The sequence below is a fragment of the Phycomyces blakesleeanus genome (genome assembly GCF_001638985.1).
Source record: "Phycomyces blakesleeanus NRRL 1555(-) unplaced genomic scaffold PHYBLscaffold_23, whole genome shotgun sequence".
Taxonomy (NCBI): domain Eukaryota; kingdom Fungi; phylum Mucoromycota; class Mucoromycetes; order Mucorales; family Phycomycetaceae; genus Phycomyces; species Phycomyces blakesleeanus.
The window spans coordinates 871,604-898,016 of NW_017265156.1; the positions used below are offsets into that span (position 1 = coordinate 871,604).

General features: G+C 34.3%; 12 protein-coding genes across 12 annotated transcripts; 6 read left to right on the forward strand and 6 right to left on the reverse strand.

Moving 5' to 3' along the window:
• Nucleotides 1-132: 132 nt before the first annotated feature.
• On the reverse strand, nucleotides 133-1,086 carry PHYBLDRAFT_172911 (basic-leucine zipper transcription factor; the record flags this gene model as incomplete). The annotated part of the gene is made up of 2 exons (XM_018436891.1): nucleotides 133-387; nucleotides 499-1,086. 2 exons carry the CDS (start codon nucleotides 1,084-1,086, stop codon nucleotides 133-135), a joined length of 843 nt encoding a protein of 280 aa, XP_018287118.1.
• A 650-nt stretch (nucleotides 1,087-1,736) lies between these two features.
• PHYBLDRAFT_150073 (hypothetical protein) lies at nucleotides 1,737-2,243 on the reverse strand (the record flags this gene model as incomplete). Its single annotated transcript, XM_018432391.1, has 3 exons — nucleotides 1,737-2,056; nucleotides 2,104-2,137; nucleotides 2,238-2,243. 3 exons carry the CDS (start codon nucleotides 2,241-2,243, stop codon nucleotides 1,737-1,739), a joined length of 360 nt encoding a protein of 119 aa, XP_018287119.1.
• Nucleotides 2,244-3,123: 880 nt separating this feature from the next.
• On the forward strand, nucleotides 3,124-3,992 carry PHYBLDRAFT_172913 (hypothetical protein; the record flags this gene model as incomplete). The annotated part of the gene is made up of 5 exons (XM_018436892.1): nucleotides 3,124-3,167; nucleotides 3,277-3,336; nucleotides 3,382-3,515; nucleotides 3,553-3,633; nucleotides 3,709-3,992. The coding sequence occupies 5 exons, from the start codon at nucleotides 3,124-3,126 to the stop codon at nucleotides 3,990-3,992; spliced, it is 603 nt and encodes a 200-aa protein (XP_018287120.1).
• A 2,039-nt stretch (nucleotides 3,993-6,031) lies between these two features.
• PHYBLDRAFT_67174 (hypothetical protein) lies at nucleotides 6,032-7,889 on the forward strand (the record flags this gene model as incomplete). The annotated part of the gene is made up of 6 exons (XM_018441749.1): nucleotides 6,032-6,331; nucleotides 6,420-6,543; nucleotides 6,627-6,706; nucleotides 6,764-7,432; nucleotides 7,629-7,760; nucleotides 7,866-7,889. The coding sequence occupies 6 exons, from the start codon at nucleotides 6,032-6,034 to the stop codon at nucleotides 7,887-7,889; spliced, it is 1,329 nt and encodes a 442-aa protein (XP_018287121.1).
• Nucleotides 7,890-9,071: 1,182 nt separating this feature from the next.
• Nucleotides 9,072-9,742, forward strand: PHYBLDRAFT_150076 (hypothetical protein; the record flags this gene model as incomplete). Its single annotated transcript, XM_018432392.1, has 2 exons — nucleotides 9,072-9,242; nucleotides 9,311-9,742. The coding sequence occupies 2 exons, from the start codon at nucleotides 9,072-9,074 to the stop codon at nucleotides 9,740-9,742; spliced, it is 603 nt and encodes a 200-aa protein (XP_018287122.1).
• Nucleotides 9,743-9,895: 153 nt separating this feature from the next.
• On the reverse strand, nucleotides 9,896-11,164 carry PHYBLDRAFT_127411 (hypothetical protein). The gene is made up of 2 exons (XM_018429162.1): nucleotides 10,575-11,164; nucleotides 9,896-10,457 (listed from the first exon to the last, which is right to left on the reverse strand). The coding sequence occupies exons 1-2, from the start codon at nucleotides 11,125-11,127 to the stop codon at nucleotides 10,048-10,050; spliced, it is 963 nt and encodes a 320-aa protein (XP_018287123.1). The 5' UTR covers nucleotides 11,128-11,164; the 3' UTR covers nucleotides 9,896-10,047.
• Nucleotides 11,165-11,677: 513 nt separating this feature from the next.
• Nucleotides 11,678-12,281, reverse strand: PHYBLDRAFT_150078 (hypothetical protein; the record flags this gene model as incomplete). Its single annotated transcript, XM_018432393.1, has 3 exons — nucleotides 11,678-11,722; nucleotides 11,855-12,004; nucleotides 12,207-12,281. 3 exons carry the CDS (start codon nucleotides 12,279-12,281, stop codon nucleotides 11,678-11,680), a joined length of 270 nt encoding a protein of 89 aa, XP_018287124.1.
• Nucleotides 12,282-14,420: 2,139 nt separating this feature from the next.
• Nucleotides 14,421-14,898, forward strand: PHYBLDRAFT_150079 (hypothetical protein; the record flags this gene model as incomplete). The annotated part of the gene is made up of 2 exons (XM_018432394.1): nucleotides 14,421-14,565; nucleotides 14,747-14,898. The coding sequence occupies 2 exons, from the start codon at nucleotides 14,421-14,423 to the stop codon at nucleotides 14,896-14,898; spliced, it is 297 nt and encodes a 98-aa protein (XP_018287125.1).
• A 1,925-nt stretch (nucleotides 14,899-16,823) lies between these two features.
• PHYBLDRAFT_150080 (hypothetical protein) lies at nucleotides 16,824-17,247 on the reverse strand (the record flags this gene model as incomplete). The annotated part of the gene is made up of 2 exons (XM_018432395.1): nucleotides 16,824-17,089; nucleotides 17,241-17,247. 2 exons carry the CDS (start codon nucleotides 17,245-17,247, stop codon nucleotides 16,824-16,826), a joined length of 273 nt encoding a protein of 90 aa, XP_018287126.1.
• A 1,295-nt stretch (nucleotides 17,248-18,542) lies between these two features.
• On the forward strand, nucleotides 18,543-19,494 carry PHYBLDRAFT_22175 (hypothetical protein; the record flags this gene model as incomplete). The annotated part of the gene is made up of 3 exons (XM_018439778.1): nucleotides 18,543-18,758; nucleotides 18,896-19,061; nucleotides 19,193-19,494. Coding segments are annotated over 3 exons (684 nt in total), but the record flags the coding sequence as incomplete, so codon positions are not given.
• An 821-nt stretch (nucleotides 19,495-20,315) lies between these two features.
• PHYBLDRAFT_183102 (hypothetical protein) lies at nucleotides 20,316-22,413 on the forward strand. Its single transcript, XM_018438717.1, has 7 exons — nucleotides 20,316-20,434; nucleotides 20,613-20,701; nucleotides 20,925-21,238; nucleotides 21,321-21,484; nucleotides 21,569-21,666; nucleotides 21,832-22,110; nucleotides 22,193-22,413. Exons 1-7 carry the CDS (start codon nucleotides 20,371-20,373, stop codon nucleotides 22,277-22,279), a joined length of 1,095 nt encoding a protein of 364 aa, XP_018287128.1. The 5' UTR covers nucleotides 20,316-20,370; the 3' UTR covers nucleotides 22,280-22,413.
• A 48-nt stretch (nucleotides 22,414-22,461) lies between these two features.
• PHYBLDRAFT_78730 (hypothetical protein) lies at nucleotides 22,462-23,851 on the reverse strand. The gene is made up of 4 exons (XM_018443385.1): nucleotides 23,450-23,851; nucleotides 22,967-23,386; nucleotides 22,862-22,895; nucleotides 22,462-22,786 (listed from the first exon to the last, which is right to left on the reverse strand). The coding sequence occupies exons 1-4, from the start codon at nucleotides 23,738-23,740 to the stop codon at nucleotides 22,650-22,652; spliced, it is 882 nt and encodes a 293-aa protein (XP_018287129.1). The 5' UTR covers nucleotides 23,741-23,851; the 3' UTR covers nucleotides 22,462-22,649.
• Nucleotides 23,852-26,413: the final 2,562 nt, after the last annotated feature.

Sequence of the window (26,413 nt, forward strand, 5' to 3'; positions counted from 1 at the left end):
GGTGGATGTGGTTGGCTTTTGTCGTTGTTTTATATTACTGGTTTTTGCCCGTGGCCTTGGTGCTGTTAATGATGATGTTGTTGTTATTTTTGTTGTTGTTGTATTATTCACACTTGACCATATATTGGCCATTTATTGAGTTTGTTCTTGTCCACCGTTTGGACTGTTACTCAATTGTCCACCGTGCATCTTTGTAAGATCTTCATAATATTTTATCCGCTTCTTATATTCGGCTTCTTTGGCGCACATACTCCGCTTATCTGACTCCAACAAGGCATTACTCAATACCAATTTTGCATTCTCTGCCTGAAGCTGGTTCACTCGATGCTCGAGGTGTTCAATCTTTAATAACTTCTTCATCCTTGATCTCCGTGCCGCTGATGCATTCTACAACCCCAAAAGAAAATTAGTCAGATTGAAGGAGTTTTACGACCAAGAATCCAATTTGAAATAAAATAAATAAATAAATAAATGAATGAAAGAAAAGGGAGCTTCCACCTTTCTACGTTTAAGTGTGTCTTCGTCCAACATGCCATCTTCTCCAGGTTCTGGTTCAGGCAGTTTTCGAATACCGCGTGGTTTGGGTAATGGTCTTGTCGAAACAACTGTCTCAGGTTCTTCTTGTGGATGGAGATCAACAGGAGGTGTGTCGTTTCCTCCCCAAGAAATATTAAAGCTTGTTGAGTCAACCACTACTGGTACTGATCCAGGCACACGAGACGCCCGGTCAAAATCTGTCTGGGGACGTGTCTCGTAAAAATCGTTTTTAGGCATTTCATTAGGAGAGCTGTTAGTGTAGTCTTGGTCTGATTCATGAGGAATTGAGAATGTCTTGACATTATCCCAAAGAAAATCTGGGTCTGTTCCGCTCTTGATCGTGTGTGGAGACACGCTTTGGGAATCTTGGTGTGAGTGGTGTAATCCATGGGAATCGTAATCGTGATCATGATCTACATCTTCTGTAAAAATCATAAGAGAAGTATTTGGTTGGATACTAGCGTCCTGTCCCAGCGGAGGGAAGAGACAGACGTTTGTATTATGTGCTCCGTCTAATTGATTATCTCTAACGTCTCGTTGATCGTTCATTATAAGAGTTTGGTGGACAAAAAATGGAAGAATTAATATGTATATATATAAGGTAAAATTGGTATTGATATTATAAAGATATATATAAAAGAAGAAGTAAAAGAGGAATTGATTTCTTGATAGTACTTTCAATGAGTCAATGTGACTGTAGTTTTGTTGGGGATTAAGAGGGGGGTATTCTTTTCTGGATAGTCATATTTCTTATTTTATTCATGTTTGGACTACTGAGGTATTCTCACTTGTATCTATTGGAATATCATATGTATATAGATGAGGGAGAGAAATGGAACTTTAATAAAATGAAGAAAATTGCTAATTTATTATCTCTTATTCTGTTTCCTATATAAACTGATTCTCAAGATATTACTGTAAAATACAAGTTTAAGTTTTATAAGCTTCAATTTGATATGCTTCTGTGTGTGCAAATGGATATACAATGAAAACGGTAAATTTTGTCTCTTTGAAAAAATCAATGGTGTTCTCCAGCATACGGGCCAAATTATTTAAGAATGGAAAAAAGTGAAGAATTACAAATTTAGCTTCAAATTATTTTATGTAGTAAGTTTTATGGCATCACTTTCACTTTGGGGGTACTCAGCCAGATTGATCGATAAAATTCTTGTGGGAGTTTTAGCCAATGATATCAATTTTTAGTTGAAGACACCAAAAGACAAAAGTACAAAATTCATAGAATAGAATAGACTTTTGCACAATCTTATTTCTTCTTTGAGCCAATATGCACCTAAACTCTCGAAGAAGCAAAGTGTTTTTTCCTTTGACTCAAGATCTGGCAATATATTGTCAACCTTGTGCATGTATTTATTGGCTTTAAGTGTTTGCTCAAGCTCCTTCACGGCAGCTATCTGCTCCAACTTTACATCAACTTCCTTTTCGATTACTTCTAAAATATCCTTAATAAATTCGCCAGTAATCTTACGGGGACGACGTTCCTTGATGGGGAACGACGTTTCTATATAACCGGACTAGTTAATTATGACTACCTGTCTGGACTGGTACCTTTCTCTAATCCTTCAGGGCAAAACGATGTGTCCTGAAAAAACGTAATATATTTATTGTACACATTAGCTTACTACTTTGTCACCACATTTTGTGTTAATCTCTCTCTCTCTCTCTCTCTCCAAACACCTAACTCTCATTCTTTTAAGGGTTAAAGTCTGTATTTGGGTAACTTAATAATGAAATACTGTCTCATACGAAAAACAAAACCTGTATATTCAATTAACAGCAGTTTGCGTCTTAAATTTAGAATTAACAATAAATAAATAATAATTAGTCGCATATATACTATATCAATAGCCAGTTATGCAGAACAGTATGAGTTGTTGTCATTAGAGTGTGACGCAATATTGTTGAATATTTTACTATGTATTGGCCTTCTCACGCGTATCATGTCTTTGCCTTTCTTTTACCTACTTATATTCTCAGAGTATAACACCACCAACCGGTAAGTAATTCCTTCTCATCCCTTTTTTTTCTGAAAAGCACAAAAGAGAGTCTTTATACGAATACTATGTGTGCTTAGGGAACAAATAGAATGATTTAATCCCGGCAAAAAGGTCACGGTTTGTGATCCGGTAGAATCAAAGTGCTGTATCCCACCAGGAAAGTCTTTCCCCTTAAAAAAAGCGATAAACTATTAAGAAGAAAGATAAAAACAATAAGAATTCAGCCGGTCAGAGAGCCGTACGTTTTTCGATCAAGATTTGATCGAAATTTGATCTTTCAAAAAGACGTACAAATTTTGATCGTCGCTATTGCAATTGTAGGCCAATAATATTGCTTCCTAAATTTGAAATTCGATCGATCAATCTGGCTGACTACCCCCAGTAACTTAAAAATGCAAGTTTTTGGATGCCAGATTGTCGACTCTTATCCATAAATCAATTTATGAATAACTTAGAGGTGGATTTCTCAACTCAAGAGGTATCTTATTTAGCAGTCATTGTGGATGATATTCAAACCAGGCAAAAGTTGACTATCGATACTTAACTGGGTCTCCTTCTCAAAGCCAAAACCATGGATCCTGTCAAAGCAGCTCTGGTACGTGGTATTGCAAATTTGTAAGTCTATATAAATTGGAGGGGGAGGGGAGGGGAGGGGAGGAAAAATGAAAAAAAGAAAGATAGAAAGAAAAAAAGTACGTATACTATACTAACTCCTTCCACATAGTGTGGTCAAACTCCCTACCCGAGAAGTTGCTGACATGGATTCCATTGGAAAAACTGAATTGTAATCAACTTACTTTGATTCCGTGCTGGTGTCCATCCTCTCAAGCCCTCAACAGAATGTCGTCTTGCGCTGGGAAAACAAGAATGAAGAAGTATCAGATATCCGCCCTGACGCTGCCATCTCTACTATCGTCCAATCAAAGTATGGTCGCCCTTTGGACTTTGGCGAGGTGAAACCAGGTAACTCCTCAACAAAAAGAACACTCATTCTGCATAGACACCCTTCGCCTAGCAATATTATCGAAAGACACTAATGATCGTTACAGTCAGGATGTCTGCTTTGCCTTTCAAGTCAACGGTATGCACTAACAGCAAAAGCAAAAAAAAACAAAAGCGAAAGCAAAAGCAAAGAAACTTACCATCAATTGTTAAGGCTACCGGATATCGTTTTTCATGGTATACATGCAACACCAAGATTTGTATATCATGGTGGAAGTAGCGTCATTTAACTTCCCTAGCTCCCTGGATGACCTTGATAAATTGACAACTAAGAAGAATTTATGCACATTGGCGCGAGTCAGTTCCTCGTTTTGGAACAACAGTATTAACCTGCTCAAATCGCCTATATCCTCGTCACCTCGTTTGCCCATATCTACTCTGTATCAATTAATTGAAAAGTCCCACAAGAAGAGTATCAGAACAACATCCTGTTATTAGTATTCTTACCGCCACTTCCCTTTTCATTATATAAATACCTTTGCATTTTGTTGTTTAATAAACACAATAGATAAACAGCGTCAAAGTATTTTTATCATTATCATTTTATTTTTCTTATGAAATATCACATGTACTTTTGAAGGAATAGAAAGATCACAATAAGTTAAACCAAATTGTCCTAAAAAAATAATCAGGAAAACGTTTATAACGAGTAAAGGATAAAAGTTTTTGACCCTATGGAGGATATTCTAACGTTGTTCTGGAAAATATAACCATACATAGCTCGTATTTGGAAGCTTTCAAGTCTATTGAGGAAAAGAGAGTTATGATAAGTGACGATATATGTAAGTACCAAGAGTCGCTACCAAATTAAAATAGAAGCAGAATATGTACAGCAGTTATAGCAATAGAGCAAGAGAAGTGTCTTTAGATAGAATGTTGGAAAGTACTGAAGAAAGAGGAAGCATAGTTCGGTTCGCAAAGGAGCTTGGTGTTGAAATTCGTACTGCCTGACGATGGTGGGAAACTTTATCGGGAAACAGATGAAGTGCCATACAAACTTTCAAAAAAATAAAAATGACATTGGCCGCCCAAGCTCTTTCACGACTTCGCTAGATATTCTGAACGGCAAACCATTCATTGTTATAATAAAACTCCATTCTAAAGTCAAAGGTAATATAAACAAGCATCATTCTTTTATTTTAAAACAATCATTTTTATTAAAGTGACAAAATTTACCGTTTTCACTGTATTCGAATTTTTAGGTGATCAAAGTTAAGACTTTGCAAGTGGTCTCTGTGTACCCACTGCAACCCTTAACAAATTACTCGTTTTAGATTTATTTATGTGACTAAAGAATAGGTAATATATATATATATATACATATACATAATACAGTTGGATTAAACTGTTAAATGGGCTTTTTCTGTTGTCAACCTATCATTATTTTCGAATGGTGGCTTGAGATAGTAAAACTAAAATGGGAAAAAACAGAAAGTTGATACTGTGGCTAGTAATTGAAATATGTGTTGGAATTGGCCAGTGAATTATCTGTATAATATATACTTTGTGTGATTTGTGTTATTTAATTAAATACAATTTGTATGTATTTTAGAAAACAGGTTGAATCAGTATACCTTTGGTGTATTGATGCACATTTTAGCTGTAAAGAATGTCTTGACTTCTTTCTTTCTTGTACTATAACTATATAGTACATGTATGAAGGTAATACATTGAATTAGGTATTGATGGTTGAAATATGAATGTCTTGACTGTTGGCCAATTATTCTCCTATAAGCTACAACAGAGTTTTAAGATATATATATATATATATACTAGGTTGTGTTTGTTTGGATTTATCCAGATAGATTATATAATAGCTAGTTCTTTTTCTCTTTAACTGTTTATACGTAATACACCATTAAAAAAAAAGTATTGGTTGGTATCTTGTGGTTTTCTTCTTATTCTACTTCTTCTAAACAATGTATTCACTTAAATGTATGTAAGTATCGGGGAATAATAGATAGAGAGTCAGCTTTATGTTAATTAGCTTTCGATTCAAAATATTTAATCCTGGTACTATTCATTGAAACTGCCTATTATTAATTATTGGATAAAGACAAAATTTCTATTGCTCTCTTTATCTGAACAATAATAAGCAAAAACAAGAGCTGATATATAAAATATCTCATTTAGCATGATTTCTTTGTCAAGACTATTATTTGAATATGATTATCACAAAACAAAGCAAATAAATAAATGCAAAATACTCACAAATACGCACCAGTATATACACATTCATACAGAGCAACATTGACTTGAGAAGTTTAGTGTGGCCACATTTTCTATTAGTATTATTATTTCGGAAGGTGAAAAACAACTGGATTCCTGGAAATTGTAATCATATCCCTTTCGTTTTTCTCTTATTATTATTTATTTACTTTTCTTCCTTTCTCTCGTAAACCACAAATCTACAGCTACACACATACACATTTGTACGTTTGGTTCAAGTGCAGAACTAGAGTATAGCCACCGCTAGTATGAACAAGATAAAGAACACCTTATTTCACTCCAAGAACAAAGATGAAAAAAATCGCAAAGCACATCATCTTGGAGAAAGAAGTATCAGTGACCCAGTTTTATCTCAAGCATCAATATCCGAACCAGAGCCTTCAACAGACGTTCCTGAAGTGGGTATAGAGAACCTTACTGATATCGAGCAGCAGATCTACACGGTCTGGTGGAACGAACTCGATCCATATTCTCTTGGCCACCTTGACAATAAAGCTCTTTTAAAGTTCTTGGTTGGATGCAACTTGGAATATCAAAAACTAGGGCAGGTATAATACAGCAAATAAATAAATAAATAAATAAATAAAAGAACATTATATATTTATACTAATATTAAATATTGACCATTACATATAGATTTTGGCCTTATTTGACAAGGTTACAGATGGCTTGACTGAATCTCAGTTTTATGCTGTGCTCAGACTTGTGTCTCATGCACAGAATGGCAGGGCAATCCACCGAGATCTCTGCTATTTAGGTGGTAAGTTTTGTAAATATAATACAATACAATATAATATATATAGTGGTTTTCTTGATTTAAAGACAAATCTTGAAAATAAAAAGTTCAAATGTTAACTATTGATCAACAGCATCTGTACCCCACTTTGTTGCGAGTCCTAAAAGCGCAAATATTGAACAGGCAAGTCAAGGCTTATTTATACATCATCAAATAACTAACCATATATATATATATATAATAGGGCGATCACACAACTTATGACTCGTTACAATGGAATTCTAGCATAAATCCTGTGCCGTATGTTCCGCAAAATTGTCATGAAACATATGTTGGATCATATGGTGGACCAGCTTCTGATGCCCAGAGAGCATATCCACAAGTCATCTTCCAACCTCCCAATCAAAGCATCAACCATCAGATATCTCCAGTAAATGGTGGCCTAATGAACCATCCACAGGAAGTATTTATTCCTGCCACGATTCCTATAGCTGAGCTAGTCCACACACCGATTATTACTTGGACAAGTGGACCTAATAATAATAATAATAATAATAGTGATAGTAGTAATAATCAGCATCAGAAACAAGAAGAAGAAGAAGAAGGAGAAGAAGGAGAACCCTGTATGGCTTATCCATCGTCTGCTGCAATTGTTGCCTTGTCAGAAAAGAATCATCAAAGGCACCAAGCACAGCACATACGTTCAAAGTCAGTACCGGACAACATGATGGCTTATGAGTCAGAGTTAGAGAATGATAGCTATGCACCTGATCACCACTCAGCACAGGATCCGTCCGGAACTCCCACCAGTATGTCCTCTCCATCAGAAAGATATTACGAATTTATTGAATACACAGAACCGCAGTCTACGCCACGAAATTCGATGCTATTGACTCAATCGTACAATCCACCTGTAAGTAGCATTAGATAGATAAATGATTGAGGTGTGGTTTATATATTCTACCAAAGTGAAGCCTTGATTATTTACTACTCATATACATATACATATTACTATTACTATTACTATTATTCTTTATTATAATTATATCGTAATTATCGTAATTATGATTCCTATTGCTCTTGTTCTTCTTGTTGTTAAAATTTTGTAGCCTAATGCTGATTATGATGAATTGGGTAGCCCTTTTAAAGACCCTCCCGAGAGTATGACTTTTGGGTCATTTAATGAAAATGGTCTCTTTCCCAACCAACAGCCCAATGTGTTTGATATTCCTCCTCCACATGTACCTTGTCAATCTACCAAACCAAAACTATTACTACATACTAAACGAGTCTCTTGTTGATTAATATTACTTTTGTATAATAATAATAATAATAATAAATGTAAGCCAAACCAGTATGATTCAAAGTAGTAAAGACTCTTTTATATGTATATGTATATTTCTCAACAAAACTATAAAATTAAATTAAAATCAATCTGACTTGACTGTGCTGATAAACATGACGTAATAAATAGTGAGGTCTTGAGATTTCATAGTTTTGCATTGATCTATAAATGATTTCTTGTTATTGATTTTTGTTGACAATTAATTAAATAATTAATTAATAAACTTACTATTAAACGCCTGATTTTTTTTCAAGAAAATAAAAATGAGTGAATAAATGAATTTGTACAATGTTTGTATGGAATTCTTTTCTGATAATAATAATAATACTAATAAATGTAAATTTACCTCGGTTATACGGTCAATTAAACCTCATTTTACGGAAGTCTTTCCGAAATCCCAAAGATTGGCTGATGTCATTTAGGGCATAAAGGTTAAAGGGATATTAAAAAAAACAGCAAAAAAAAACAACAATACCAGCAGCAGCAGCAGCAGCAGCAGCAGCAATAGCAGCAATAGTAAAAAATAATATATATTATTATTATTTTTAAAAAAAAATTAAAATTTACTTGGTGTAATCCTGATAAGACCACTAACAATCTTTCTACTAACAAAACACCCTATTTTATTTTATGTTGGTTTACTTTACTGAGTAGGCTTTGTCGTTTAGCTTTAGTTATATAAAAGGTGATTTTGAGCGTGCGTGTTCTTGTGTGGGTATATTTGTATATATCGTGTACAGTATCAGTACCAATAGAACAAAAAAGAAAAGAAAAGAAAAGCCAAACCAATCCTTTCTCACCCTTATTTTCCCTCTTTCCCCGGTTTAGATCTCAATTTGCGATAATGAGTATAAAATAATAAGAATATGGCATACTAAGTACTAAGTGCTAAGTAGCAAGTAGCAAGTACCAAAATGTGCTGTAACAAGGAAACAGGAGATAAATATATATAATACATTTATTCCAATAATCTGTTATCGATATTCATCTTCCGATATCCGATATCCTTCCAAATCAGGAAGAATAATCTCCACACATAGAAATATTTATGTACGGTGTGTGTATGTGACAAATGTTGCGTGACTGATCTTTATCCTTTATCCAATCCATCAATGCGATATAAAAAGGGTTGTATCCGCTTCCGTTAAATCTACTTTCTCTTTTCTTTATTAAAAATTAAATTAAATAAGTTAAATACTACCCAATCATGAACCCATTTACCTTACCACCAGAGATCATCGCCATCATCCTCTCCAACGTCAGCCTTAAAGATCTTGTACGAATCGAACGAACCTCAAAAAAGATCCAATCGTTTTGTCTTTGGGAAATCGGACGACGCATTAAAGCAGGATCTTCCATTGACGCATGGGCCATTCTGGTAAAAACAAAACAAATAATAGCCTATTTATTAATAATCAATTAAACAATTTTCTTTTATATCATTAGATTCATCTTGGTCAGACAAAGGCAATCCCAACAAGATTCGACCCTAAATCAAAAATGGTATATTATTCAGTACCAATGGATCCAATCGAAATACACGCCATGTTCGATCACAGACGTCAGATACCTTGCTTTGTGTTCTGCAAAGAAAGCAGTCAGGGCCAGCCGATCAGTGATCCGGCAAATCAAGACGACTTTAATATCACTGTCGAACAAGGAATGGTCGAAGGAAAGACAGTCGAAGTAGACGTAAAAGGAAAGCTGTGTCAGATACATGCAGCATTAACCAGAGTCCCAACCCCCTTATCGTCACCCACTATCGAAAAGACAAATCAAGAAACAATGGATGTCCAGCCAATCGCACCATCTCCACTAACCTACATTGTCAAAGTAACCGAAATGTGTTTACCATTGTCACATTTGTCTGCACACTAAAACCCCTAATAGACATTACCTATCTATCTATCTATCTATATATATAGCTATTCTTTCTTTCTTTAAAAAGAATTAGCTTGTAAATATTCAATTGTACATAATAATTACCTCCACCTCAATTTTTCACTTTAATTTCCCCTCCTCTTTCTTTATACTTCTTTAAAACATAAATCTTATCAAGTCATTAATTATTAATTATAACAATATACCTCTTTTAAACAAAGCAAGATATACATACGTACAAATTAAATGTGGTTGTAAATGACTATCAAATAAAAATAAATCTATACAATTTTTATTTTATTTTAAATATCTTTTTTGGAATCATTTGTATTTTCTGCTACAGCCAGATCATTAACAGGTTCTGGTGTATTGATATCATTGGGTGGATCTGTTACTGTTGTGAGCATATAGGCCGCTGCAGCCTGAGCAATACCGTATCCGATAAAACCAACATAGGGGATGCGGATAATAATGTATGCAATGGCCGAGAACCCAAACAAGATATCTTTCCGCCCGCTAAACCATTTCCGTTTCTCAGAGTGAGACATATTCATCCTAGCAAAATATGGCTCTAGTAATTCGCGTGTCAAGGATCGCATGCCAATCAAAGCTCGGACCAGGCGCATTACTGCCCACCGTGGTAAAAAGAAAAAACAGAGTCCAACAGCTATACCCTGGGTATTTCCCAAAGATTTAAATGTTGCATATGCACCTATCAATTTATATCACATGCATATATATATATATATATTTTATAAATTAAACAAGAGAGAAAGATATATACAGGTTTATATTTTTTATATATTTTTTATATATATTATATATTTACCTGCAGCTGGGAAAACAAACTGGCCTACGACTGGTAAAAGTGATAGTAAGCAGATGGCTACTCCCAATCGCAACTTTTTCCATGTTCGAAACACATAGTCCTTCATATTTGCCCAGTGTTCTTTACGGAATTCACGTTTTGCAGCCGGGAGTGTGTAAGGCTTGCGCTCGGGGTGGATACTGTCCACAAAGGCCAGGGATTCTACAAACAGGTCGTCCAATGGTTTGGCGTAGATGTAGCGCATAAACAGCAGCGTCAGGAACGGAACCGAAGAAACGATTTCGCGCAGAATTGAGGTTACTTTATCATAGGCCGCGTCTGCACTTTCGGAATCATAGCTAGAGAACAGCCAGAATACGACACGGAGGATAAAGAGCGGAATGGCAATGAGGAGCTTTGTGATGCAAAAGAGGACGATTGAGACGAGTGAAAGGTAGAGAAAGATTCTCAGGAACTTTTGTTTGCGTAGGTTGGGATTCTTTATAACGACAGCAATACCCTGAACGGCGTATTCGGCACCGTTCAGTAGGCCTGTGAGTGTCCAGCGAGCCATTGAAGAGAATAAGGAGGAACGATGATTTTGAGATTTGATGATCAAGATGAGCCAAGAACTTTTTTCTCTTTCTTTCTTTCTTTCTTTCTTTCTCTGTTCTGACTTTGCTTGTCAGTCCACTTTTTATAGCATTTTCTTTTATGTATATAATAAAATATAATAGGAATCCAGGAGTTGAATGTGTTCAAAGCTACAGTGTGACGGTGACACGTTTAATGCATCATGGACTTTGCCAAGCACAAACCAAAAATAATAAATTATATAATACAATATATACATACACATATTGAACATGCAAGTTTTAACAATCTCTGGGCAAATTTCCCTTTATTATATTATATTATATTATATTATATATTTTTGACAAGCAATTTCTCATATAATAATAATTAATGCTCTTTTTTAAAATATTTATATAAAAAAGAAAGAACCTCTTCTAACATTCAGACAAATGCTTTATTAAGAATACAAAAGAATATATATATATAAACTAAAGACAGAGACAAAGAAACAAAGATGAAGATAGAAAGAAAGAAACTTTTGTTGTGTATTATTGTGCGGTCTTCTTTTCCCACTCCTCGGGTGTGTAGGATTTCTTTAGGTACATAATTAAAGAACATAAAGAATAAAGAAAAATAATAATAATGATGTTAGTAATGAGTGAGAATGAGAATGATGATGATCATTTAAAACAATAAGTAATCAACCAAATCTACTTCTTTATTACCTGAGAAAAGGCATGAACCTTACTAATCTCATCCTTGAGCTTCTCATTGACCAACTTGTGTCTAGCCAAAAGTCTCTTTTCTCTAAAAAGAGGAGATACGATAACTACTTCGTACATTTGTCCACAACCAGCAGAGAGATCTATGATTTCCTGTTTTTTTTGGAGGATTCTTTATTATTGTTGTTTCGGTTTCTTTAAAAAAAAAAACTAATTTTGTGATTTGTAATTACACATGCACACACATAAACATATATGTATATATGTATGTGTACACTGATAAGAAAGAAGAATGTATATTTATTTATTTATATATATATATAAAATAAAAACAAGAAAAGAGAGAAAATCATACAACATGTTCAGCTTCAAGGCGTTGAAGGATGGCAGTCTTGAGGGAATCTGCTGTTACTCCAGAGTGATCTGCCATTGTGAATCTGCCTTTAAAGAGGTTTGATTTTTTTTAATTCCTTTTTTATATATATTTATTTATTTATTTATTTTTATTTATATAAAAGGCTGTATTGTTTAACAATAAACATTTAAAATTCATACTTTGATCTAATGGGGAATTAAAACTCAAGATATATCACGTGATTAATGGCACAAGTATTTTTATTGTTAATGTGAATAAGATGTCATTCGTCTATGGTTAAAGAATATATATTGAAGTTTATCTGATATAATCAATTTACAGAGCCTTTTTCTTTGAATGACATGACATGAACACGACTAATATTGAAGTGTCTAAAAATAAGATAGAAGATAAGGCATATCTACAATAGACTTTGATAAAGTGAGGATCCAGAAGAAAGATGTGACGATTCCAAGCTTGTAAAATATATCAATGGAACTGTGGTCTAATGGAACCAGAACATGTAAGCACTTTGTTCATGGCATTCATAGCATCAATTGTCAAAGTTTGTACACCGTCTATATATAATCAATAGTCATGTCCAGGACCATATCACTAAAAGAAATATTGTACCTTTTTTTGTTGCTGTTACAAGTAAGAAGGATACCCAGATGCAGGTAACACTTTATGTTTGTTTCCTTTACTTCAACAAAATTACACAAACACACACACACACATATATATATACATTGATTCTGACGACCGATTTACCTCCCTTCCCTTGCTATTTCTTGTCAATTAGAGTAGCAAGTGTAGCCAAACAAGGCGGTTCAAAAGGTTCCAATAATATCATTTGCACATCCTGCCCTTTTCATGCAATAACATTTGACAATACGAAATATTCTTTCTTTTCCTTCCAAAAGTTAATAAATTAGTGACCTCATTTTTCTGAATAGAAGCAAAGAAGGGTGGAGAGATCAATAAGCCATACAAAAAACTATCTGCATAAATATGTATAGATAGACGCAATAGACAGTGACGCCATCAACTCTTATAGCAATAAAAAAAAACAAATCGATGATTTTCAGTACCTTATTTTCTATATTTTCTTTCCATAATTTGCAGATATTCATAAGCGAATATTGGAGAGCCTTCACACAGTATCCAAAATACACTACAAGTATACTACTATAAAAGAAAAAAATAACTTGATGAATGTATAATATTTGTGAATAAGGGTTGAAAAGTTAGACTGTACTATTTTGAGCCGATTTGGTGACGAAGACACTACTTGAACAAATTTTAGTTTATTTATTTTGAAAGAAAAAAGAGCCTGTGGTTTACAAGAGTGACCACAGAACAAAAGCCGGAAAGAAAGTATGAAACGATTGAAAGTAGAGATTTGTATTGGCGATCCCAATTTAATAATCTTGACACCCGATGATACAAGTAACTGGCAAGGGACACAATTGATGTCACTAGTGTTGTTGCTACCAGTAGAAGACTAAACCCAACTGGTAAATAAGATAAATAGAGAGAGAGAAAGCACATTTTCAACAACTTGGATGAAAGTAAAACATAAGTTCTTTCGACCGGAACTGCCGTTTTAGAAACGAATGAGATTTAGCTTTAGCTTTGGCTCTTGCATTAGCTTCAAACCTTGAAAATCCTTGCCATTCCTTTAATATTCGACCTTGATGACCAAACCCGATCCGAATAATTCACAGATTAAAACGAATGAAACAGGAGTTTCCAGAAATTACAAGTTGAAATAACTACCTGAAGAAGTTGTAAAATGCTCGGCTCCATTTGGGTATATCAAAGATGCCAAAGACGCATACAATTAGACGTTCCAAACATTTTTTTTCTGCGATCCAATGGAACAGTAAGATTTATCTTGGATCCAATTATCATTAAAATAAATCATACGTTTATATATAAACTGGGACGATGGACTTTACAAGTAGGCCTGAGGTTGACCTTTCATAGGCACTGGATTTAATAAAGACAACTTTGGACATATCCCAGATAAGTACCATAAATGACCAAAAAGAAAAAGAAAAGACAAAAATAAGCAGCAAGCTACACAGTACCTAGTAGTCCGGATAAAATAAAATAAATAAATTAAAGCTCGAGACTATTAAGCAAAGAAAGCAAAGTTTTTATTGGTGTAAAGATAGATTTGCCTTCATTTTACGACAACACCTGGAGAGGATGAGTAATTGTGGGTATAATGAGGTGGATATCTCAAAGGGCCGAACAACAATGGGAAAAAATGAAGCAGCTCAAAACATTAAAAGAAACGTTGTGCCAGCCTGTGACCAATTTTTTTGGAGTCTTGCAAGACGTCTTATGCACAGTGAAGCTATACACTTGTGAGCTCGTGAAACAAGTATGTATTTTCCAAGTGAATACATATGTCGGTTAATAAGGATATGCAGCTTTTCTACTGCCCTGATGACTTCAAGAAATTTGTCAGAGGGATGAAACCATTGATGGTTCTTGCATAGCATAGCATAGCATAGCATAGCATGGCATAGAATGGAATAGCAGATCTCCTATAAAAGAGTCCCTGAATCTGATTGATGATGACCACGAAGGAACTAATATCAATTTTACTGGTTATACTGCTAATGAAGACTTGATCGCTTCTCTTCCTTCCACACCTGGTTTCTGGTCATCATATCGTTAAACATAAACCCTATAAATTTCAACCTTTCTTTCTTTTTGCCCTACTGAGATGTATATAATTACACAAGTTGAAAGGCCTGTATTTAGTGTGGCTTGATAACGAGTAAATGGTTTGTCAAGAAAAGGTATTTGTGATATTGTCACAGGGCAAAGCTACTAGAGTGTATACTAGGATTGCATTGAATGATATTCGTGCTCCAGACTTTAATTACGACAAGTTTAAAGATACCAAAGGATGTTAAGAAGTCTGGATAAGTAAGCATTGTTACTGCTGTGGAACATTATTTTTAGCTTTTTTTTTGAAAGAGAAAAAAAGTGTCTTGCCACATTAGATTAAATGAGCCTAGTGTAAGCAAGAGAGACGGTACTACATCATTGTGAGCAGAATTTCTGTTCACTAGTCTGCAGATATTGGGAGGATATATTACGTCTCGAGGTTGTCACTTTGCCTATCTTCCTTTTTGTATTCTCCTGAACTTAACCTAATTGACCAATTGGTTCTTTATATATATATATTTATATGTAGACAAAAGTAAATCTCAACGTCATAGAGTTCTATATATAAAGATATCGTTAAAAGAGATGGAGCGATATATTTATCATAATCAGACAGAGAAGAGGCTGTTGACGGCTTAAGATTAAAAATTATGTATTTTTTCTCTATGACTCTGTTCTTCATGAACAAAAAATAGAACAAGTTTTACACCGGTGAAAGAAAAGAGAAGTGATTAATGTGGTTTGGATTAATCACCTGCAAAAGAAAAAAAAAGGTCAAGCAATCAGAAAAATCCCTTTTACTCCACATGTACTTTCTTCTTCTCTTATTTAAAAAGGTGTTTGAGTATTTGAATATATTGCTAAGCTAAATATTCATATTATTAATAGTAGTGGTAGTAGTACTAATAGTATAGTCGGTGATAGGTAAAGCTGGTGATGCGTTTGTGAGACGCGACAAATGGGGTTTTCAACAAATGACATTTGATTCCCGAGCAAAACGATAGACCCAATTATTTTTATTATTATTATTTTTAAAAAAAATAATATACTTCTTTTATATACTTCTTTTATTTATTTATTTTACCGTATAAATTCAGTCTCTCTCCCTTTCTCTCTATGTGTGTATGTGTATATGAGAGTATGGAAAAGGCAGAAAGAGAGAAAGAGAGAGTATGTGTGTAAACATAATGAATCCCCGGTTTCTTTTCGGAAGACTCTTTTTCTTCTTCCTCTTCTTTTTTTTTTCTTTCCTTCTTTCCGTCCGTCCGTCTGCCTGGCTACCTGCCTGGCTACCTGCCTGGCTGGCTGGCTGGCTGCCTTTGGTTTATTGTCCAGTTCCATTTTGATTTTCTAGATCTCTGTGGTCTACAGTGTTCCTAGAAAAGAATCGTAGAATTTCAGAATCGGATTTGCTGAGCAGAAAATTCTTTTTATTCTACACATTCCTTTCTGTTCGTACAAAGTCTACAAGCCATTTTATTCACAATAAGAATTTAATCATAGATTATATAATATCATTATCCTCAAATATATACACACAGAAAGAGAGCAATTCGATTGCCATAAGAAGAGGGGTAGTGTAACGGTTGAGGAAATTAAACAAAAAAGAACAAAAAATAATAATAATATTATGAATTATACAAGATTATATTATATATTTATTTATATAATTTTTTTAATAGAGAATAATAGGAGTAAATATGCTATACAATATACAGTGACCAAAATAATAATAAGTAGAAGAGAATAGGTTGGTCAGAAACAAACAATAGATTGTTCCTCTCTATCTCACTACCTTTCTATCTTTCTACTTCTCTGTCTTTCTCATTGTTCTTTCTTCTTCTTTTCTTTTGGTACTAAATCATTAAATCAATAGTATTAAAAGAGAAGAATAAGAAACATAAGAAGACAAAGAAGAAGAAAAGATCCTTAGGCTCCCTGAAGGCGAGGGTCTTTGTTATAATCTTGATAAGATGGTGGTGGTATAGCTACACTGGTGCCTTGTGGTTTGTAAGCAGGAGGTGTTGTAGAAGAACTAGGGTTGGTGGTGGTAGCTGTGGCGCGATTGTCTGGATATGGTTGCCCGTAGTATGGGTTGGGTGGGTCTTGGATATTGATTGTTGTATGGTTTGGAGGACTGTAGACGGGTGCTGCATACTGTTGGTAAGCAGGAACAGCTACTCTTTGTGTAGAAGCTATAGTATTAAACCGGGTTAGTGAACAACTGATCAAACCATAGATATGCATCTCTTTATGTTACTATTTCTATTTCTATTTTTATTGTATTTGACTTGATTTTGTACTTATATTTATGTTTCTTATATATATATATAGTTTTTTCTTTACCTGTCATACGTGCTCTGGCAGCATTTCTATTCCTCTTTATAAAGAAGAAGATGGAAAAGACAAGTATAATGACGCATACAATCCACAGTGCGTTGTAGTAATACATTGTTATGTTTTGTGTATGCTGTGTATGCTGTGTATGTGTTTATGTAAAAGTGTGTATATAGAAAATAGTAGTTGAATAGTAAAGAAAGACGTCCAATCTATATTTTTTGATCAATTTTGGGTCTTTTACACCCTACGGCATGTGATGACTGGCATTCAAACCCCATTTCAGAACGCGGTTTTAAGAATATAATATATATATTATTTTTTATATTTTATTTTATTTTATACAAAGTCTAGTATAAAATTTTTAATCATTTTGCTTGGCTTGCTGAGCCAATCCAAACCACTATCAGATTACAAGCAATTGATAGATAGATAGAAAGAAAGAAAAAAGAATTTTCTTTTTAATACATATATATATATATCATACTATTCATACATACATAGATACATACATATATCATTCATTTTATGCAAGCTTTATAAATTACTTCTTTAGATATACATTTATATACATATACATATATTGCTAAATTATCTCATAAATCAAAACCAAAACCAAAGGCAAAGGCAAAGGCAAACAATAAGAATTAAATGTGTGTGTGTGTGTGCATGTATTTATATGTGGGTATTATATTTGTATATGAAATGTTAGCATTTTTACAGTCTTAACTCTAGTGGCTTGTAAAAATGTGACTCGTTCTCCTTGTTCCTTTACTCCAAAAAAAGCTCAATCGACACTCTCTCATTTATTATACATACGATCATGTCACCCGTGGCCTCTAGAAAACAATTAAGAAAGAGCAAGAAGGCTGCCAAGGTTGCTTCTCCAGTCGAAGAGGTAGTCGAGCCTGTTGTTGAACAAGTTGAAGAAGAAGAAGACGATATTGAAGAAGTTCTTGAAAACGACGAAGACGAGGAAGACGAAGAAGAATTTAGCGATGACGAAGAAGACGTTGTTGTCAAGGAACAGCGCCCTCTCTACAATGACGAGGTACAATTCCCCCCTTTTTTCATTTTGCTTTAATTTTAATTTTTAATTTAATGTATCACTATTATGTTATATATTTCAAATTTATAAGAAGTATAAACAGCTTTTCAGTCAAATAACCAACATATGTATTTATTCTTTGCATTATTCTTTCTATGCTTTAACATTACCAAACGATCCAAAAACAACAACAAACAAAAATATGCACCTATATATGTATATAGGCTGCTTTGACAAGACTTGCCAATGATCTTAAGCTCAAGGATCTCCCTTGGATCGAGACAATGGTCGTAACTTCTTCAGAGCCCACCGTTGTTGCCGATGTCGAGGACGAAATGGCAAGAGAACTTTCATTCTATCAACAAGCTTTGGAAGCAGCAAACATTGCTAGAGACCTCGTTAACCAGGCTGGCGATGCATTCACACGTCCTGACGATTACTTTGCCGAGATGTTGAAGAGTGACGAACATATGGCCAAGGTAAGAAATAAGCAGTGCGATATATAAATATATATAAGCAATAGCAGAACTAAAATATAGGCTATAATTATTATTACTATTATTGGGTGTAAATTTCTGCCTCTCTCTCTAACTGCTATTATTTATAATGTCCATAGGTCAGACAGAGATTGTTGGATGAAACCGCTCGTCTCAAGGCTTCCGCAGATGCTAAGCGTCAGCGCAACCTCAAGAAGTTCGGCAAGAAGGTTCAGGTTGAGAAGCAATTGGAGAGACAGAAGCAAAAGACAGATATGCTTGATAAGATCAAGCTTCTCAAGCGCAGTAAGTAAATTGTACACGTATAATACACACACACATATATATATATATATATATCTGTGTCTGTGTCTGTGTGTGTGTTGGTTTAATTCAGAGTCTCAAATTTACTTAATCTTAATATTTTTGTTGTATAGAGCGTAAGGATGGTGCTGGAGGTGATCTCACATTGGATAATGACTTTGATATCGCACTCGAGAACACAACCGACAAAAAGCGTGCAAAGACAGACAGCTCCCAAAAGGGCTCTAAGAAGGACGCTCCCCAGAAGGGTGCCAAACGTGCTCACAAGGATACTAAGTACGGTATGGGTGGCAAGAAGAGACACGCAAAGTCCAACACCGCAGAGTCATCTGGCGCATTGGGTGGTTTCAACAAGATGAAGGGCAAGCCCATCTACAAGGCCAAGGGAAAGACTGTCGGAAAGGCCAAGCGATAAAGAAGGAGAAAATAAGAACAATAATTACACACGCACAAGTACAAGTACAAGTAAAGAACAAGTACATGTACAAATCAATCATATACACAGCACATTTTAGCCTTCCCTCACCTATCAAAAAAAATCAAACAGAAAGAAAGAAAGAAAAGAAAAGAAACGACCAAATCAATAAAGATGATCAGCATTCAAATATCCATTCTCACAAGACTTCTTTACCAACAAAACTTCATTGAATAACATAAATATACACACACAGAAAGAGAACAAATGATTATATGAGAGAAAGGGAAATATATCTGGGAGTGCCCTGAATCAATGAAAAGGTTCTTGTTCAAAACAAGTGTATTATCTAGTAGAAAAGCTATATGAGCCCTTTAAACATTTTTACATTTCCTTTTCGAGTTGAAAAAGGTGATTTAAATGCCAGCTGTCTATAAATGGCGTCAAAATACTAAACTATTTACTAAATTAACAGGCAAATAAAGTGGTAGCTGGTCTAAATGACAGTTACTTGATCTAAGATTTGCACTACAAATAATTCTATCCTAACGCTAAACAAAATCAAGACATTTAATTGGCTACAGCTATTTACACTTCCAAAAAAAGAAATCGGGTACTGAATTGCATTAAAGTATCAGATTTTTTTTATCAATCAAAAAGCTTTTTTTTTAAGCTGGTAAGTACACCGGGGATCGAAATACACGTGATGGGTCAAACAAAATGTCTTGCTACAAATCTTGTCAACTTTGATATATATATATTTTTTTCTATTTATTTTATTTATTTATTTTATTAATTAATTAATTAATTAAAAAAAAAATAAGAAAAGAAAAGAAAAAAAAAATAACAAATAAAATATAAACTACATTTGCTACAATGGGTATTTTAGAGAAGATCCAGGACATTGAAAATGAGATCAAGCGTACCCAAAAGAACAAGGGTAGGCGATGAAGTAAACCAGAAGAAATAGAAGAAGACGAAAACGACGTTACTCGAAAGACAAAAGAGAAATATAAAAAAATATAATGTCATTATATTTCTTGTTTTATTTGTAAAAAATTATATATATATATATATATTCAGATAATGATAATAATAATACTTCATTGTCAATCCAGCTACCGAGTACCATCTCGGTCTCTTGAAGGCAAAGTTGGCCAAATATCGTGTTCAACTACTTGAAGGCTCTAAAACAAAGTCAGAAAAGGTGCGTATAGTCTAAATTATAAACTAACCAGGATTCCAATTAATAGCAGCAATCTTTAAAAAAAAAACTACAAGTGTGTGTGTGTTTAAATCTATATATATATATTAACATATACCTTTATTTTATTTTATGTATGTATATTTATGTAATAAAAAAAATATTGTATTCTCTTTATCTATTTCTCTCTTTTATTTCTTTATTGGAAATGATTTCTATGCATTAGGGAGAAGGTTTCGATGTTATGAAATCTGGAGATGCTCGTGTAGTCATGATTGGTTTTCCATCCGTTGGTAAATCAACTCTGCTGAACAAGTTGACAACAACCGAATCCATTGCAGCAGCCTACGAGTTCACAACCCTTACATGTGTTCCCGGTAAATTCACACACAACGGTGCCAACATTCAGTTGCTCGATTTGCCCGGTATTATCGAAGGTGCTTCTCAGGGTAAAGGTCGTGGTAGACAAGTTATTGCTGTTGCCAGAACTGCCGATGTGGTATTGATGATGCTTGATGCTACCAAATCTTCCCAACAAAGGCAAGTATACTTGACATTATATAAAAAGAGAAATGATTTATCTACATAATAATAATAATAATAAAAAAAACGAACAATGCAGAGAACTATTGGAAGCCGAATTGGAAGCAGTCGGTATCCGTCTCAACCAAAGATTCCCCAACGTATCATTCAAGATCAAAAAGGCGGGTGGTATTAGTTTCAACGCGACTCTCAAATTACATTATATCGATCAAAAGATGGTTCACAACATTTTGCACGATTACAGTGAGTATAAATGAAGAAAATTTGGGCTATAGATGACGAATGAATATCTGTTTATTTAAAGAAAAAGGAATGTATCATGTGTAGAGATCTTTAATGCCGATGTAGTAATCCGTGAAGATATTACTGTTGAGCAGTTTATTGACGTTGTATTGGGTAACAGACGTTATATTGACTGTATCTATGTAAGTTATTATAGTTGTCATTGTTGTTTTTTTTTATTCTTTTGGGGGGGGGGGGGGGGGGGGGATAGTAGTAGCAGTAGTAATATATAAATATAAGTATATATGGGTGTGCGTGAAGTAGTAATAGTAGTGAAAGCATTTTAACAGAGTAATATTGTGAATTAGTGTTACAACAAGATTGATCAAATCACAATGGAAGAAATTGACCGCCTGGCTCATGAGCCTGATACTGTGGTCGTGTCTTGCGAACAGGACCTGAATATGGATTACTTGGTTGAGCGTATCTGGAAGAAATTGAATTTGATGCGTGTGTATACAAAAAAGAGAGGAGATCTTCCCGACTTTGAGGATGGCTTAATTGTCAGAAGTGGAGCCACCATTGAGCATGTATGCCACGCTGTCCACAGAAGTCTTGCAGAGAGTTTCAGATATGCCTTGGTTTGGGTAAGTTTTTCTGTGTGTTTATGTGGGAAAACACTGATGGATTTAAAACCTGATAAAAATATCTATACATTATATTACACAGGGTACATCTACCAAGCACAACCCACAGCGTGTCGGTATCAGCCACCAAGTACACGATGAGGATGTTGTCCAGGTGGTGAAGAAATAGTTAAATAAATGTATGAATTAAGTATTAAAATTGAGGGACAAAGTTGTGGATAACATTATTTTTTTTTTCAATTTGTAAAATCGAGCAAAGCATATCAAAACATCTAATAAAGAAAGAAAGAAAAAATGAAGAGGAACAAGAAGAGTAAAGAGTAAAAAAGAAAAGCAGATTTTCCTGTCTTTGTGTTTGATATGAAGGTTTTAGTTTGGAATGAAAGAAATGGGAGGGATTTGTGGATATCTATATATATATATATATATATATGTGTGTGTGTGTAGTATGTTTAGATATAAGCAAAAAGAAAGAAGTAAATGAATAATAGTAAGAGTAAGAGTAAGGATAAGGATAAAAATAATAGTAATAACGGATTTTAAAGGCCATGGGTCGCAGGCTCGGTCTCAATAACTACTTCTTGATGCTGTTTGATTGCTAGTTTGACAGGCAAGTTTTCATCAAACTGACCAAGACCTTTGATAAGATTGTGTTCCTCATCAGGATGAGCAGAAACTAATGAATTTCAAAAGACAAAGTTAGATTAATAATAGTAATGGTAATGGTTATAAGTTTTTATTTTATACTTACTCCAGAATATGATGCATGCAACAATTGAAAGGTCCTATAATACAAGTAAATATATGTATGTAAGCATTTAATAATGATCTTTCTTTTAAAAAATAATAATCTTACAGCAGTGGAAATGCTCATGGCTACCAATCCTCGTTCTCGCCCATCAAATCCAACCATTAAAGCGTAGTTGGCACACGATGCTACAAAAGAGGAGAGGACTCCGACAAAGTTTCGTTTGGATTCAATAGTGATGATATGGGACATAGGGGACGTGTGCTGTTTGTGGTTGGGGTGAATAATGAACTTTGCAAAGATGGAGAGAAAGTATAGGTTGATAAAGGCTTCGTAGGCAGTACAGGCAATTGATGCAGGCATTTCATATCCAATTGTACAAACAAATGGAAACTGTTCGCTGACATCGACGACACGGTAAACGACCATAAGTATAACTATTGCTACATGTGGCAAAAGAAGTCCAAGACTGATGATATACAAGATAGATCTGAAACGAGGTTTTTTCGACGCGGATAAAATATAGATCTGTTGTTTATTGATCAATAAATAAAAATAAGATTTTTGGATTTTGTTGAGAATCATTCTTACTTTCTCAATAAAATACAGGTAAACGGCTATTTTGGCAGCTGTGTAGATAAAAGTACAGTGGAGGACACTGAGGAGGCAGGCTACATAGTTTCTGTTGTTTGTGCTCGTCAGCATGCAGGCAATCAAATCAAATCCAATAGATATGCCGATTACTGTAAGGACAAGCTGCTGAGAATAAGAAATCCTGCTTTCGATTGATGCACATTTGAGACCAAAAAGAGTCGACAGGACAGTAATCGATACGACACTGAGAACTTCGGCTCCGATTTCAGAATTGTCAGGAAAATACATTATTGCTTAAAATATATATATTATATATATATATATGTGTGTGTGTGTGTGTGTATGTGTGTATGTGTGAGTGATGACAATAATTAAAATTGGGTTTATAATGTCATATCGCTTCTATACGGCAATAGAATAAGAATAGTAGCAGAATAAGAAGAAGAAGAAGAAGAAGAAGAAGAAGAAGTGGGAAAGAGAGAAGAAGCGAAAGAGAGAGAAAAGAAGAGCAAAATATATATATATAGAATTGTAGAATTTTAAAGAAAGGGAAATGGGGGAGGATCGTAAACTCGGTTCACCGATCACACACGACTTCAATCTACGCCATACAAATTGTACCCCGAAATACCATACACCAGCACAACTTACAATTTGATATGTTCTTTTAGGTCTTCAAAATATAAAGCAGTTCAACTTGACCAGAATTCTCACAGAGAAATATTTCCTGCGAATGCATGTATGCATATATCATAGCCCTAATTTTTTCTGGGTCTTGTATAAAGTAATCTATATACTACAAAGCGATCAAACTCAATAATGAAAAGGTAAAGAAGAGCAAGTAACAATAGTAGTAACAGCCCTAAGAGCAGAAAAGGCAGTTAAACTGGACATTACTGGATTCTTCAATAGCCTGCGCCACTTCAAAATATGGTTTTTTTTTGTTTTGCATTCAGTAAAGCATTTTTTGTATTGCACTAAGGATCAGGTCTGCACATGCTTGTAATTGAATAAAGTAACCAACTAAAAGGAAAGGGATGGAAAGGAAGAACATACCTCTTTAATTCGTTTTGGTGTCTTTAACTTGTGACCTTTTAAGGAAAAAAAGGTACTGCTGGTCTGTTCTTAACAGTTTTGAACAAAAGAAGTTAAGAATCGAAAGTTGCGATATTTCGTGTCTAAAAAGTTTTTTTCTTTCTTTTTTTTTTTTGCTTGTAATCAAGTAAACTTTAGTTTAAACACCGCAAGTCGCGATGAAAAAAAAAATACAACGTCGAGGCGTGTAGGATAACCAAAAATATATCGAGAAACAGAATCCATGTGGAGAAACTCCATTCAATTTAACAAAGGAGTTATGGTAATTTGTTTCTTGTGTATTCAAGGCACTTTTCAAAATAACCAAGCGTAATATCATTACATTTCTACTTAGTATACCAGAAAATGATAGATAATAATAAATCAACCAGAGTCGTACGATATACACCACCCTTTTTTGTGTTATTCTAACACCTCTTTCCTTTCTTCCATATATATTAGTGCGAGTGTGTAGCCTGTAAACTCGGCCTTTAAAAACAATCATTTATACCAGGGAAGTCAAAGAGAAAGAGAAATAACTGATTGTAGTACGGGGTGCCTTGCTAATTTGTCCAGGAAAACAATGACTCAATATGTATTCCATAAAATAAAAAGTTATGGACAATACAACAATGATCCCAGGTTTGAGTGAGGTTGACAGTGTAGCACACGAATAGGGAGATAGCCAGAGAAAGACTACTCTAAGTAAATAATCGTGTAGACAGACTTGACTAATTCTGTCCCACATTTTAATACTACAAGAACAATAGAGTGAGGTCAAGGTAAAGGGAAAAAATAAAGAGGAAGATGTTCAAAAGTTATAAAGCTTTGTAAATCAGAGTAGGCAGAATATGCTTTCTTTTAAAGGAAAAAGAAAAAAGAAAAGAAAAACAAAGTTCGGCTGAAGCCGAGCTCAATTGTAAAAACTCTCGACTAAGAAATCTCTCACAACATGGTACGTAATTTGATGAGCCATTGACAGGCACCAAAATGCTTTCCAGCTGGTATTCGTAATTTTCAATATCTAAGTAATGGTACTGAGTTGAGCCAAAACCACGACATAATACTTTTCATCACTAAAAGTTATAATTAAGGAATGCTTGTGTTTCGTTGGAGATGTGTCCAAATCAATATATTTTAATGATTATGCCAAGCCAATAAAAATTATTCCAAAAGGAAAAAAAAAGTTTGGCAGGGGTTAGTGAGCTCAACTTATTGGTAAATAATTTTTATTGATATACTTTGTCTATACGTTATGATAAGTAGGATAGGATCAATTGCATTTCTCGAATGTAGAATAAAAAGTCGAAACAACCTACTCCCATCCTGATACCGGAATCAAGGTTAATTATTTTATTCTGTTAGAGTTGTAAATCCTACCATTATAATTAAGCGTGAGAATGTTTATATCTTTAGCTGCAGTATAGAATATGTAGATTTTTTTAATGATAGGAAGAAGTAAAGGGGGATGAAAATTATTGTCTGGTTACCAATAAAAGTGTTTCCATGGTAAACGGGACCTACCTAAACAAGATTTGTATTTCTTTGAGTGAGAATGGTACACCACAGCAGATTTTTTTGTGTAATCTTGTTCCTTAAAAGGATTCTTGTATACGGGGCGAATTTTGCCCATAACAGGAAATTCATTTTTTTGGGGGACTGAAAAGTGGGGGGATGGGGGGACTACTCTCGGCCAATAGATTTCGATTAAAAAATGTACTGCACAATTTCAAAAATGGTTCAAATTTTTAATTTGTTTCAAATAATTTTGGGTTGTAAAAAACTTATTTTTTATTTTCGAAAAAAATTAGGCTAAAAAAAAGCTAGACTGGACCATAAAATCCACAGGCAGTAGCACACCAGTATATCCATACCACTAGAAACACT

What these genes read in the sequence shown, in the direction of transcription:
- PHYBLDRAFT_127411 (XM_018429162.1), bottom strand. Translation starts at nt 11,127, where the DNA reads ATGGCTCGCTGGACACTCACAGGCCTACTGAACGGTGCCGAATACGCC. An exon ending in GTTTGTTTTCCCAGCTGCAG is followed by an intron (nt 10,458 to 10,574) that starts GTAAATATATAA and finishes ATAAATTGATAG; the next exon opens with GTGCATATGCAACATTTAAA.
- PHYBLDRAFT_78730 (XM_018443385.1), bottom strand. Translation starts at nt 23,740, where the DNA reads ATGTATTTTCCTGACAATTCTGAAATCGGAGCCGAAGTTCTCAGTGTC. An exon ending in ACCTGTATTTTATTGAGAAA is followed by an intron (nt 23,387 to 23,449) that starts GTAAGAATGATT and finishes AATAAACAACAG; the next exon opens with ATCTATATTTTATCCGCGTC. An exon ending in CCATGAGCATTTCCACTGCT is followed by an intron (nt 22,896 to 22,966) that starts GTAAGATTATTA and finishes CTTGTATTATAG; the next exon opens with GACCTTTCAATTGTTGCATG.
- PHYBLDRAFT_183102 (XM_018438717.1), top strand. Translation starts at nt 20,371, where the DNA reads ATGGGTATTTTAGAGAAGATCCAGGACATTGAAAATGAGATCAAGCGT. An exon ending in GCGTACCCAAAAGAACAAGG is followed by an intron (nt 20,435 to 20,612) that starts GTAGGCGATGAA and finishes TTGTCAATCCAG; the next exon opens with CTACCGAGTACCATCTCGGT. An exon ending in CAACATTTTGCACGATTACA is followed by an intron (nt 21,485 to 21,568) that starts GTGAGTATAAAT and finishes TATCATGTGTAG; the next exon opens with AGATCTTTAATGCCGATGTA.